The sequence below is a fragment of the Prinia subflava genome, chromosome 2 (assembly GCF_021018805.1).
Source record: "Prinia subflava isolate CZ2003 ecotype Zambia chromosome 2, Cam_Psub_1.2, whole genome shotgun sequence".
NCBI lineage: Eukaryota > Metazoa > Chordata > Aves > Passeriformes > Cisticolidae > Prinia > Prinia subflava.
Window position 1 is genome coordinate 52,317,604 of NC_086248.1, and position 13,187 is coordinate 52,330,790.

The following is a 13,187-nucleotide window of genomic DNA, read 5'->3' on the forward strand; positions in this document are numbered from 1 at the left end:
CCATCAGTACATACTAGTAGGTCACATTATGTTTACCTCAAGTCTATACTTTTTTCTGCCTACTACTGTAAAACTTCATACTTTTTCAATATGCCTGAGATAATATATACAGAATATGGCAAAGACTTGTTGCAGAGACTTGGTTGATATGTTTGTCAAAGAGTGGGAGAGTCCCCTTGGGGGTTGCTCACCAGCCAGGGCCAATGCCACCATCCCAGACAGAATGGGGGACCTGGGAGCAGCTGGGCTGGCACATCCACTCTCTGTTCACAGCCAGGACCAGCAGGACCCATGGCTGGGCACAGGCAACTGAACTATCTGTGCTTAGACCATAGGCTGGTAGGGCACAGGCAGTTCTGTAACTCCTATTTGCTTCATGCTTCCCCTCAGTTAAATATGATTATCATTGCCATCCTGAATTCCCAAAGGACCCTTTTTCCCTGCTGTGCTTTAGTACACACATTTCCAGTGGAGCAACAGTGGAGCAACATTCTGGTTCTTGCAATGACACTATCTTTCTGGTTTTTACTTTAAGTTCCAAGTTCTTAAGTGGTAGACCTTTAGGAAATTCTAATGTTTATTCAATCATTAGACGTTTTACACTTTGTATTTTCAAAGTAAACTTTGGGATCATAATCCCTAAAGGCTCAAATCAGAAAAGTTATACATATTGTTTTAAAGAAATAATTCCTCTACATTGTTTTCCTGAAGGGGTAACTAGAGACTGACACTGCACAAATTCGTACCCGCTGACTTTCACATCTAATTGGGTCTGCAAGAAATACAGCATTTTCAAGGCAGAGAGCCCCCCAAGCCAGCAGCTGTTGCCAGTTGCTACATGGGGCCTGCATTGCCTCCATCGCCAGCCTTCAGCACGGCAGGCCAGGCTCCCTGTGTGCCTTTCTGGGAGGCTCAGCTCCTTCCCACAGTGCATGTATACTTTAATGCCACACAGGAACCTCCAAAGCTGGACTGGCAGCATGCAGTGTCCTCAGTGCCCTGCACTCTGGGACACTGCGGCTGAGCAGCTGCGCTGCTGAGCTCAAACACAGAGCCAGGCAAAGGCACGGAGCTGCTCCCTGCATGAGCCCGAGATCATGAGCTCGCTGCGGTTGAGGGTACGACATGCAGATAGTCATGATGTCCCTGGCTGTCATCTCCTCACTTCCACACCTCCTCCTGTCACTCTAGTTAAGCCAAACACCCTGCCCCTCAAGCAGAGCAAGTAATTAACCGCTGGATGGAAACTGCACAATCCGTGTTAAGGTACTCAGTCGCTGCAGCACCAGTTCCTTGACATCTTCCCTATGTGATTATGTAAATGGTGACGTCAAGGCCTGGCGATACCATCCTCAAGCAGGCATCGGCATGCTGGCCAACTCTTGGAGCAGAATGTGCATCCATCCATCTAATCCCTTTGAGTACCCAAAGAAGCAAGTACCGTTTTGGACCTGTGTGGACACCCCTGTTGTCAATAGTTTCAATTATGTTTGTGAATGTCACTCTATTGCCTTGATGTTAGTGCGTAGCTCCCACAGTGGAACTGATGATGCTCAATAGAATTTTTTTCCTTCGGGGATGATTTTTAACCGGACGCGCACAGTTTACTCTTTGGACGCTACTCTGCGGCCGGGCCGCAGGTGCCGGCACAGGGCGGAGGGAACCTGGGCCCAGTACAACGCCTCGCGGTGCTGGTGCCGGTGCCAGGCGCTGGCGTGCGGGCAGCCACGCCGTGTTTACGGGCGAGCGAGGGGCGCAGCCGAGGAGCAGCGTCAGGCGGGTGGGGGCGGGCCGCGGCGGGCGGGGGGCGGTGACGCGCGGGGCGGGCCGGGGCGGCTGCGGGGCGCGGCCGGGCGCGCTGCCCCGCGGCATCAGGGGAGGCTGCCCGCGTCCTCCCCGGTATGGGGGTCGGGCTCGGGCCGGCACCCCGCGGGCGGCGCTGACCGGAGCGGCACCCGCCGCTGCCGCCGCTCCCTCCCCCGCGCCCGCAGCCCCTCGGCGGGGAGGCCGGGCGGCGGCGGCCGGCGCCCGCGGGCGGCGCGGGGTTCGGCGCGGCGGGGCTCGGGACCCGGAAGCAGAAGCGGGGCCGGGAGGCGGCTGGATGGGAAGGAGCGGCGGCGGGCGGCGATGGGGGAGCAGCAGAGCTCGCTGAGCGCCCCGCGGGCGGCCGCCGCGCCGCCGAGCCCGGCCGGAGACCCGCGGGAGCCCGGCCCGGACGAGCCGCCTTCGCCGCGAGAGGCGGTCCCGGGCGGCGGGGCGGCCGGGCCGGGGCGAGGCGGGGAGCTGCCGCCGGCCGCCGCCGGCCCCGAGCGGCGAGGGGCCGAAGAGGAGGCGGAGGCGGCGGCCGGGCCGGAGCAGCCGCCGGGCTCGGGGGAGCCGGCGGCCCCGGCGGAGGAGGGGCCGGAGGGAGGCAGCGGCCGCCGCCGCCCCCCCCGGCGGCACGTGTACTGCACTGTCTACTGCGTGGAGAACGACCGGCCCCCGGCGGCCCCCGGCTCCCCCCGCGGCGGCCCGGGCGCGGGGCAGCCCCCGGCGCGGCGCGGGGTGGTGTCGGGCGACGACCCGCTGTCGTCCGGCGGCAGCATCGAGGTGGTGGACTTGTACCTGCTGCCCGAGCCCTTCTCCGGGCTGATCGCGGGCGAGTTCGGGCCGCTGCTGGTGCTGAGCTGCCGCGTGTGCCTGGAGGAGAAGCCCATCAAGCCCCTGTCCTGCTGCAAGAAGGCGGTGTGCGAGGAGTGCCTCCGGCGGTACCTCAGCTCCCAGGTACTGCCCAGCGGGCGCCGCCGGGGTGTGCTGGGGGGGCTGTGGCCGCATGCTCGGGCAGCCCGGCGGGCCGAGCGCTGCGCCGGGGCCGGCGAGCCGGGCTGGGCCATGGGGTGCGGGCGGCGGAGCCCTCCCCGCCCCGTACGGAACGCGTTCGGCCGCCACCTGCGTGCGAGCTGCGGGTTCACTGAGCGCTCGTTTCCGAGGCGCTTTTCTGCGCCTTCGTATGCCGCTGGTCACTAGTGCGTTTTCAGGCTCTTCCCGTCTTTCCAAGGATTTTCGCTTTGGTGTCTCAGACTCTTGGTGTTACCTTGCCGGCGGCACCAGCTTGCTTTGAAGAGGAGGCCAAGTAGCGATAAGGAGTTCAAGAGCATTGGCAGCCGTCTCCGGAGCGGCTCCTGGAGCCGGGGGTTTTGCCCGCTGCCGTTTGCTGCCGTTCGAGCCTTGGTGCAGCCGCTCGGCCTGCGCCTCGCGGGACGCATCGCGTTTGGTGTTACGCCAGTTATGCAAGATTAAAATCCCGTGTGACTGTCGGTGAAGAATTGTAGTTATCAACAGTAAACAATAATATCTTTGGAGGAAAAATTTGCAAGCACAGCTTTTCCATCCTGGGCAGACAACTGCTCATGCTGGGCAGATAGCTGGCATATAGGGTGCTTGCCTACAAGTTCATCGCTGTTCTGTCAGTCAGAACTGCTGTTTCAAACCGAAATCAGCAGCTTGATAGTTAAGCTCTGTCTTTGCTAATGTTTTCGGTAGTTAGTTTAGCACCACAGAATATTTGTGTGTTTCTGCTGCTCTTGTAGTTATACTCTAAACGCGAAGAACAATGGGAGAAGTATGGTGTATGTGGGAAAACCAAAACTAACTAAACCCTTTGCTTACCACCTTTATGCTTTTATTCAGCAGAAGGTTTTAGGATGTGCTTGGCGGAGATGTGCTAGTTTGGTGGTGGAATGAGTTTTTACACCTGTTGGGGCTGGGTGCTGTGCTGGGGCAGTTTGTGCTCCTGTTGAGCCGTGCGTGTAGCAAAGGAATGGATGATTACAGCTACCCCTACACTCTATAAATAGTTGACAGACCTCTTCTGACCAGAGTACATTTCACTGCTTGGAAATTGCTCGTGCTACCAAAAGTCAAGTATTTGCTCTTCTCTGGGCCCTACTAGCCTTTGTGGCATTTGCTGGTATCACTTGTTCTGGCTAATAGTAAACTCAGTAGCATTTTTATGATCTAGTTTGGATATGCTTAGATAACAGCGAAGGGCTTAACTTGGGCACTGATGGGTTGGATGGTCAGAGTTATGTTTTGTGTGTTTCCTGTAACACTGAAACTCAGGAACACTTAATAAACCTTCTTGAGACTTTGTGCACAGAGATCAGAATATTTGATTTGTAGATAAGTGGTGGAGTGGAAATTCTAAGTTTTTATGTTATATTGTCAGTGCACATTTGTAGCACTTTGATATCTGCCACTGAGGTCATGTGTCAGAAAACTGACTTTCATTTAAGCTGGAAATTGGCAAGTGTTGTGGTGTCAGGATGATCTTCCCCATGTTATGCAGGTGCTTGCAGTTTACAGTGATGCAATGGAAGTTACATGATCTAGTATCTAAAGCCATACTGAAGAACTCTTCTGCCTGATTTAGGCTGGACTCTTGGCAGAGGAAGCAGTAGCTTGGTGGCTGAAATAGCTAGCTGGCCTAGGAGGCAGGTATATGTGCTATGAAGTGGGTTTAGCATCAGCCAGGTGTTGGATGTGTGTGCTGGGATGCCCTTCAAGGAAGGCACCACTATTGCGAAGCACCTGCAGAGCTGATCCCAGCAGCTGTTGAAAGGAACCCATATGGCACAGAGCCAGATGGATACTTCCTCCTGCACATTAGAGGTGCAGCAGGGATACTGGTCTTGGGGAGATTCACAGAGCACTTCTGTGGACATGTTGTTACATATGCTTTTATACCAGGCAGAATTTTAGTTGCTTGATAAATTTGTTAGGGAAAAATGAAACAAAATACGACAAATAACAGTCCAATGTGTTCTTCCCTTATCTTCATTTTTGAAAAGGACAAGAAAGTGATATTTCTTCAAGAACAAAAAGTGATCTGTCTTTTCTTTGTGCTGTGGAAGGACCCTGTGAGTCATCCCGGGGAATGAGAAAGGCATCTCCATGTCAGTTATATTAGAAGAATTTCTGGGAAGAATGAAAAGCTAGTATAGGTTAGAAATCAAGTTACCTTTAATCTTTGAGACTTCACATTTTTAGTAGGAAATAAAAAAGAAGACTTGTGAGAAGCTCAAAAGGAATAAATGCTGAAGAGCTGGTTGTGTTTGAAAATTTTAGAAGACCTTACTTTTGGATGTGATCAGCCTCATTTAAGAATGTACCTGAAATTAAACAAAAAACAATTTGAAAACAAAACCCCAGTCAGCATTATGCAGAGTTTAGATCTGGTTTTCTTGTCAGAGAAATAGTAATCTCTGCCCTCGCTGACTCTGCATCTCTGGAGGAGTGGTCTCTCATGCTGAAAATTTGGAATATGTTGGCAGAAGTACAGCACTTAAAATAATTTGTGTTGTCTTTGATGTCTGTGTGTGTTCTCTCACTGAAGAAAGCTGTATTCTTCACGATGGCTTCATCGTGATTCCTGAAATGATGTTTAATGGAGCAGCAAAGTGAAAACTCTGTTAATGCACGCTGCTCTCTTCAGCGCAAATACATAAGAGCATCAGAACTTCTGCTTTTGAGCTCTGTATAGATCAGAAAATCAACTGAAGTTTTAGGCATTCGTAAAAGGAATACCAGATGAAAATACTCCCAACTGCAGAGTTTTTGCTCATTGTGTTAGCAGCGTGCTGGAAAATGCAGGTAACATCTGAAGGTCCTTAGAGGTCAAGTCCAGTCTTTCTTATCACTGGCACCTTGCTGCATAATCCCTTTCAAAGATTTAGTGGCCGGAGCAGACGCTTAGCAGGCAAGCGTGGAATGCGCAAGCTGATCTGGAGCCTGACTTGGAAATTGTGTAACTTCACTGCCTCAGTTTAGCTATTCTGTCTCACATCCTGATAGTTACGGAGCTCTCAGGACTCTCCAGGGTCTGACTATCATCAGTTGATCTACCATTCACAGAAAAATGTGACTATTTGTTTGGACTCAAAGAAATTGATTAAATAATAATTGATAGGTATGGTTGATGAGTTATCATGGAAGAGGTTGTGGCTTTCACAGCTCAGGATGTGGTGTGGTGGCTTTCACAGCTCAGGATCTGGTGTGGATCCCACAGAGCCTGAGTCAGGTCTCAGCAAGCCCTGTGTCTAGGAATTGATGCAGCCCAGAGGTGTTGTTTGTTATGCTTAATGGGTGAGGTTGAAGAATGTGATTGTCTGAAAGGCCAGTGTTGTCCCTCCAAAGCCTCTCATGTACGTGATGGGTGAGGTTAGGATCAAAAGTATGGAAGAACAATTTCCCATTCAGCTGAGAGCTGTGGGTTTCTGCACTCTGCCACCCAGCATACAAACTTGGGACAGGGAAGCAAGAACCAGGACACTTAATCTCACAGGTGTAATATTACATCCGTATCTCCTTCACCTCCTTAACTTCCCATCTTTCTCTCCATTGAACATGGCACCAAACCTGGGTTATTTCAGAAACTCGATGCATACCGACATTTGCTAAAAGCATCGTTCACTTCCTAACCATGCTGGGCTGCTTGTGTTTTTACATCAGAGGGAACATTTCACTTTTCCTATAAAATGGCTGCAAAAGTTTATAGAAATCTCAGTGCCTGTTTTTTCTATGTGCAGACAGGGAAACTTGATAATCCAGTTTTGATCCTGTGCTCATTAGTGATGCTTTATTTTGTAAATCTTGTAACTCTGCTGGAGTAGTCATTCTTATAGTAAAAGCCTTTGGGTTAGTTAAGTTATACACCATACTGTGTTCTTTATCAGATTTTATGGTGCTTTAATTATAGGAACTCTAATGAGATTAGTAGCCGTGAGTAAATCAGAAGGGATGATTGGGGGTGGGGAGAGACTGCATCTCAGCATTTTGTGCATGGTTAGCTTTGGTGGGACAAGAATCCTGTTTTCTTCTGAACATGGAATTCAGAGATCATCTGCCCTCTGCTCAGGACCTCAGTCTTTCTCTCTCTGTGACCTGAGATCTTGTTTTTGATCCCTTTCTTTTCTATGCATAATTCGTCTGAAAGAGCTGGGAAAAAAAGCTGCTGACTGTTACAGTAAGGATTTTTGTGGGGAATGCAATTATAAAGCTACGTAGTAAAGAGGAAAATTTAGGAGCAGTCTGTATCACATAGAACTAGTACTAGCTTGGAGCTGGAGGGCCTTGACACCTGTGTCTCGTCAGGTGTCTGATGGTATCATTTAAATGTTCCATCTTCAAAGCTGTAGTCTGCTGATGAAAACCAGCCAGCAGAAATGTAGGCACCAAGTGCTGAATCATCTGATGGTTAATGAGCTGCTTGTGCCCTGAGTCAAACCAGAGCTCAGAAAGGCCACTACTGTCAATTCAGTGCAGAAGCAGCTCTGTGTTTGCAAGGGTAATTAATCTAAAACCTTGCTCCAACACCATCTACTGAGTTTCTGGGACAGCTGCAAACTGCCTACCAGGAGGTGATGGCAGGGCGACCACCCCTCCAGCTGACATTGCAGGAATGCAGAAGTTTCCAAAAGAGGAAGAGAGGTGCAGGAGGAGAAAGGAACCTGCTGGTTTACAGGCTTTCTAAACCAAACCAGCAGCCTCGGCTAGTGTAAACTAGCTGTGTTCCCCAGGAGGAGGAGAAGGCAGATAACCTTGGTCCATCAGATGCAAGAAGCCTGTAAGCTGCAGGAGCACCTAAACTGCTTCTCTGTCATTCTCAGCAAGCAGCTTTTGAAAGTCTGTTGTGTTTTCCTGATGTGTTGTATGCAGTGCCAGTGTCAAAAAGCTGCTGCGTAAGCAGATATCACAGTTCAGGATGATACCCAAGTATGTCTAAGATTGTAAGAGTCTTTCAAGTTGACAAGATTCATGGCAGACTTTTAGTCCATCTTGAATGCTTCTTAGTGAATCCCGTTTGTGCCGAAACTTAAGTTTGGAACAGTTTACAAAATCCAGCATTGAGGAAAATGCTTTGAAACGAGTTTTAAAGAAAACTAATTTTGAGCAATGTTCTTGAAAGATAATACTGCCTAGTTATTGTAGTGTGTGTAGGTGCTCTGTCAGCATATGAGCACTGCATGTGGTATGTTTGTTGCCTGTGCAGAAGTGTTTTCAAGCTTACTCTGCCTAGTTATGACTTCCTCTTGTTTGGATAAATCTTTGCCAGGTGTAGAGCTGGAATTGTGGCTGTCCTTTCTTAGCTGTGTTGTTATGAAGGCGTAAGAGAGTGGCTGACAGCTAAGGACACTTTCAGTAAAACTCTGGGATCCAAGTTACTGAGAATAGAAAAGATGGTGTCACCTTTGAGCTGTTGCAGGAAAGGTTTTGCTGATGGAAAAAGGCCCAAGTTCCTGAGGGGAGGATGAATGGCATCATGAAATTGTCAATGTTGTAGCGAGTGGTAAGGGTAAATGGTGGGTGCTACAGTGATACCATGAGTTCACTGATGTTGATAGTGAAGTTCATTTTGAAGTGTAAAGTCCTGTGAATGGGGAATTGCAGCGGGAGATGGAGAACCAGTTTTGTTTTAGCTGGGGTTGAAACCTAATTTTGAAAATGTGTGATTTCTGTGAAACAGAAGCCCTCTGTCATCTGTGTCTCACAGCCTGTGTAGCTCTCGCAGCCACATTGGGTGGCACCTCACTGATCTGTGGGTGGTGTTGGCATTGGGGACCACAGACAGGCTGAGCCATCAGGAGATCATCTGCTGCATGCCTTCACTCCCTCTGCTCCCTCCAGCTGTTCACAGGAGCTACCAGGCACAGGTATGGTATCAGTCTAGGGAATGTAAAATTAAATGAGTTGGAAACTGAACTGTTGGTGCTTAGTTGCCCAAACAAAAAGAAATTAAGGAGTTAAATGAGGGTTGGGAAAGCTTTCAGCTCACCTCTGCCCCATTCCTGCTTCTCCACCCAGAACAACTGTTCATCCAACTGCTCTGGGGCCTCTTGGCCCTTCATTCCTCTTTTCTTCTTGTACAAATATCTTGCTTCCTGCTGTCTAAACCAGCCAGGCTTGAGGAAAGTATGTATTTTAAATGGCCAGGATGTCAGTACATTGTCAAAATGATTAAGAGTTGTAAGGGATGTAATTTCTTTAAAAGAATTCAAACTGTAGGCTTTCCCCTGAAGAAGGGCATTACTTACCCACCCAGGTTTATCTTTCTGTATGCTTTATCTCCTTGTGCTTAATGTTTCTCTTGCTTTTTTTTTAAAGTACTTTCTTGATGAATTATATTTTTAAAGTTAAAAAAGTCCTTGTCTATGGGATTTTATTAGCCAAATATTACTTTTTCTATACTATAAAAAGTGACAAATTGTCCTAGTGGTGAAGAGGCTATTTAATTTTTGAGTCCATTTTTTAAGTACTTGAAAAATTTTGGTAAGGCAAAGAAATTAATTTTACCTGGAAGTTAAAAATTAGGATGAAAAATTCAAGACTTTACTTTACTCAGAAGAATATTTTATGGATTTCAGTGCTGTAGGTCAGAAATTTAACAGTAGTTTAGGCCAGATTTAGAATCAAACCTGAAATGACTTAGAGTCTATGTTCAAGTTCACATTTACCTCAGATGCTACCTCACTGCTTCAGTTTGAGATTGATATATATTTTTATTGACAGCCTTATTGGGATGTGCTGTTGCTCCCATTTACTTACTTGATTGTGAGAAAGGCTGGGCAGTTTCTGGATTAGAATTCCATGAAAAGGTAAAGAAATTTCCAAGTCTATCCCACTTCCATTTCTTTACAAGCTTGCTAAGTAGACTGCAAAGCACTCATTTTCCCCCGTGATGTTTTTATTAAGTACAGCACGCTATATAAGATATTGTACTGGAAAAGATATTGCACTGTATAACTATATAAGATTTTGTACTGGAAAATAGAAGGGGCAAAGTTTTCTCAAGCTTAGTCATCCTGATGCAGTTGTGTACTGTTTTCTACAGTATATACCACTATACTATATATACCACTAACCACTATACCACTAGTCTATACCACTAACATGGTATAAATGGCAGCAAAGGCAGGTACCTCTCTAGTTCACTTGGTTTGGCTTCCTGATTTTGTAGGAGTGGCGATGTGTCAGCTTGAGGGTGTGGGATGGGGATTCGAGTGACTCTGTCCCTTTAGCTTGTAGGAAAGGGAAGTCCTATCCAAACTGCTTCAGCTGTGACATGGCTCTGTGGGGTTGCTCACACAATACAAGGAAGGAAGAAAAGGGAGAAGATTGCTGGGATGGGAAGGGCATGGCAATCATGTAGGAATTGGTTTGCTCCAGAAGGTGGACTTGCTCAGAGTAAGCTTTCATAAAACAAAAGGGAATTGTGAAGACCGGTAGCCTCCATGTAGGATGGATCCTTGGCCTCTATTTAAAGCTGCAGCTGAGTACTGGCCAGTTACTCTGGTAAATAGTGGCCAGAAAGTGAAATGGGACTAGCTTTTTTCCCTGGTTTCCTGTTGGATAGAGGCAGGCAGTAAATAAATCTAGCCTTAAAAAGGAAAAAAACAAATACTAAGGATTCCAAACACAGTTTAAAGTATAGAACTTCCAGGAAAATAATGGGTTAGTATTTTACTGAGCTGCTGGAAGACTTTTATACCCCATTGGCAGTAGGGTGGGTGGAGTAGGTAGGTAAAGCATCCCATCTGTGACACAATTACAGAGTACATGGGAGGGGCCACTTCCCTCCAGAAGCAAAAAGAAGACCTTCACTATAGTTAGTAGTATTGCTGCTGTAGAGGGGCAGAGAGATGATGGGGTAGGGCTTCTTAACCTCTCAGCCATTTTAATGTTGCTCACTATGAGAGTGTTAACTGGGGAGAGGACATCTTACACTTTCCATTCTACTGCATCTGTGCAGTGCTGGATAATATTTGTCCGCTTAGAAGGCTCGCAGGAGCAAGCATTAAATCGCTCAGTGCTTTTTCACATGCGTGTGCAGTTCAGTTGTGCAATAGCTTGGAAGCTCTGGGAACTTCATGGCATTTTTTAGTGTGCAGGTTAAAAATGGAAAAGGATGTGCAACTTTAGAGTTTTTTGGAATGGATGGATCTGGAAAAGAGCAAAGATAACCCACAGTATTTAGATGCCTAGTGTTACATATTGACTAGAAAACGTACATTAGTATGTTTTTTTTGTGATGATCTAGTCTATATGGAGGCTAGGGCAGAAAATGAGTTCTGAAACACTGGAGTTCAGTCTTAAGTGTTATTGCTGTTAGACATTTATGCATACTGACATATACAGGTCCACCTAGACCTCAAAGTGGCCAAAGTGAAATACGATATTAAAATCTGGATGTTTTAAAGTATGCACTTACCTGGTGGTCCCCATTTGCCTTACATAAGAGCAGTGGAAATCAAGAAGACTCAGAAATTTTCACTCATTTGTGTAATGGAAAGTAAATTCAGCCTTTTGTTGTATTTCTCAGTAACACTTAGAGAGTAATTTTCAAACTTCTGGAGATATCCATTCTTTCAAGACATTTTTACATTACTAGCATCTCCCCAGTCAGTAAGATATAAATCTTCCTTGTGGTGAGTTGCAGCTGTTACTGATGGACATTGCTGAGTGCTTTTGTCTCAGCAAAGTAGGCATTTCATGTCAAGGCTTGATTTGTTGTTCTTTCAGTGAAAGCAACTCATCAAATCCTACCTGAATTATCCCAGAATGTAATGCTTCATGAGAACCTCACCCAAGCCATGACAGGTAGTCAGACAAGGCCAGGCTTTCACTTCTGGTAAATTAAGGATCTAAAATGAGTTCTGGATCTCATTCTGTTTTCTCTCCATGTCAGGAAAAGGAAACTCGTCTGAAGCTGATGGTATACAGTGATTTTAGCTAGCAGTGCTGCTTACCCCAGTCTGCTCCTTGTTCCCTGCTATTTGTGTATCATTTGATCCATCATGGGAAAAAAAAGATCTGGTTTAAAAAGTAACCTTTCACAGTCATTTTTTGCCTCTTTTATTCTTACCCAGTTTCTAATTGTGTTACGCACAATATACAAATGTTTGTTTCACCTCAAGGTGGTACTGAATAAAGTGCTAAGCCAAGCCGTTTATTTTGGCAACTGTGGCAGCCTGTCAAACCAAAACATTTGAAAATTACGTGTTCACTAAGATGACAGGTGGGGGTTTTCATTGGAGCTCAATGAAAGTTTGGTCCTTTTGCTGCATCATTTCCTCTTTCACAATCCAGATGGAAATTCCAGCTTATCCAGCACCTGAAGGTGCATCTGCACGCACAGCTCTTGGACAGGCAGGGTCCAGGGAGTTACTCCAAGCTGCTCACAGCACTGAGGTGCCCAGTCAAGCCCAGGCTGGTACCCACTGGTCCTGTCTCTGCTGCCTGTGGCATCATTAAATACGAGCTTTCAGCTTGCTGAATTCTAAAGCATCCTCATGTGTTTTGTAACATAGATTATTCTGGAGATAGTCTTACAAGTGAAGTTTTTTATGTGAATATTGTTGCAGATGAAGAGCCTCTCTTTTAATCTTGCTTGTTTCAACAGCTTTAGTTTGCTGCAGCTAGGCAATGCCAAGTATGATCGTTATTTTCTTGAGAGATTTTTGTTTCTGCTCCACAGAGCTCTCAAAGGAAGTTTCTTCATGTTCCTAATCTGTTTGAATAACAAGGGAAGAGATGCAGAACTTAAAATTATATATAGAAGAATTTGGGGGTTTTATTGTGTGGGTTACATTGTGTTATGTTGGGAGTTTTTTTGGAGGTGGGGATAGGTGTGTTAGGTTTTTTGGTATTTTATTTTGTTTGTGTTTTTTTTTCTGCAAAGACACAAAATGCACATTGGTATTGAATATGACGTTTAAAAATGTACAACAGAGCAAGGTACAGCACTGTCATGCAGTGACAACTATGTCAACTGCTATGCATAATTAGATTTTGATAGTGAAGGTTCTTTTGAGCTTGGTCATACAGTCTCTTGGTATAAGTTAGGTATAAAATAAGTTAGGTATAAATAACCTAACATTTCTGTTGAAGAAGACAAACAAAATAAGACTATTTCAGCATATTCTTTTCCACTCCAGTTGATTTTTTTGTTTCTGTAGGTCTGCTGCTTTTGACCCATAACAAGTTTAAGCTTCTTTTTAAAACTAATCTAGATTTTAAGAAAAGTTCTAGCATATGCACTAGGCTGTGACTACAGCTTTCACAGACTAGAAGCATGTTTTTTAGTGAACCGCTTTGAGATGTTCGGAGAAAGGAGATGAGAGCAGGAGAAGGGTCCCGTTTCATTGCATCAA

At 46.4% G+C, this 13,187-nt stretch overlaps 1 protein-coding gene across 1 annotated transcript in view; it reads left to right on the forward strand.

Annotated features, from left to right (window-relative positions):
• The first annotated feature begins 1,826 nt into the window (after positions 1–1,826).
• Positions 1,827–13,187, forward strand: part of RNF217 (ring finger protein 217) — a 66,970-nt gene continuing 55,609 nt past the window's right edge. Inside the window, exon 1 of the mRNA XM_063389934.1 lies at positions 1,827–2,763. Within this exon, the coding sequence (XP_063246004.1) occupies positions 2,128–2,763 (636 nt within the window). The 5' untranslated portion in view covers positions 1,827–2,127. The remainder of the gene's footprint in view (positions 2,764–13,187) is intronic.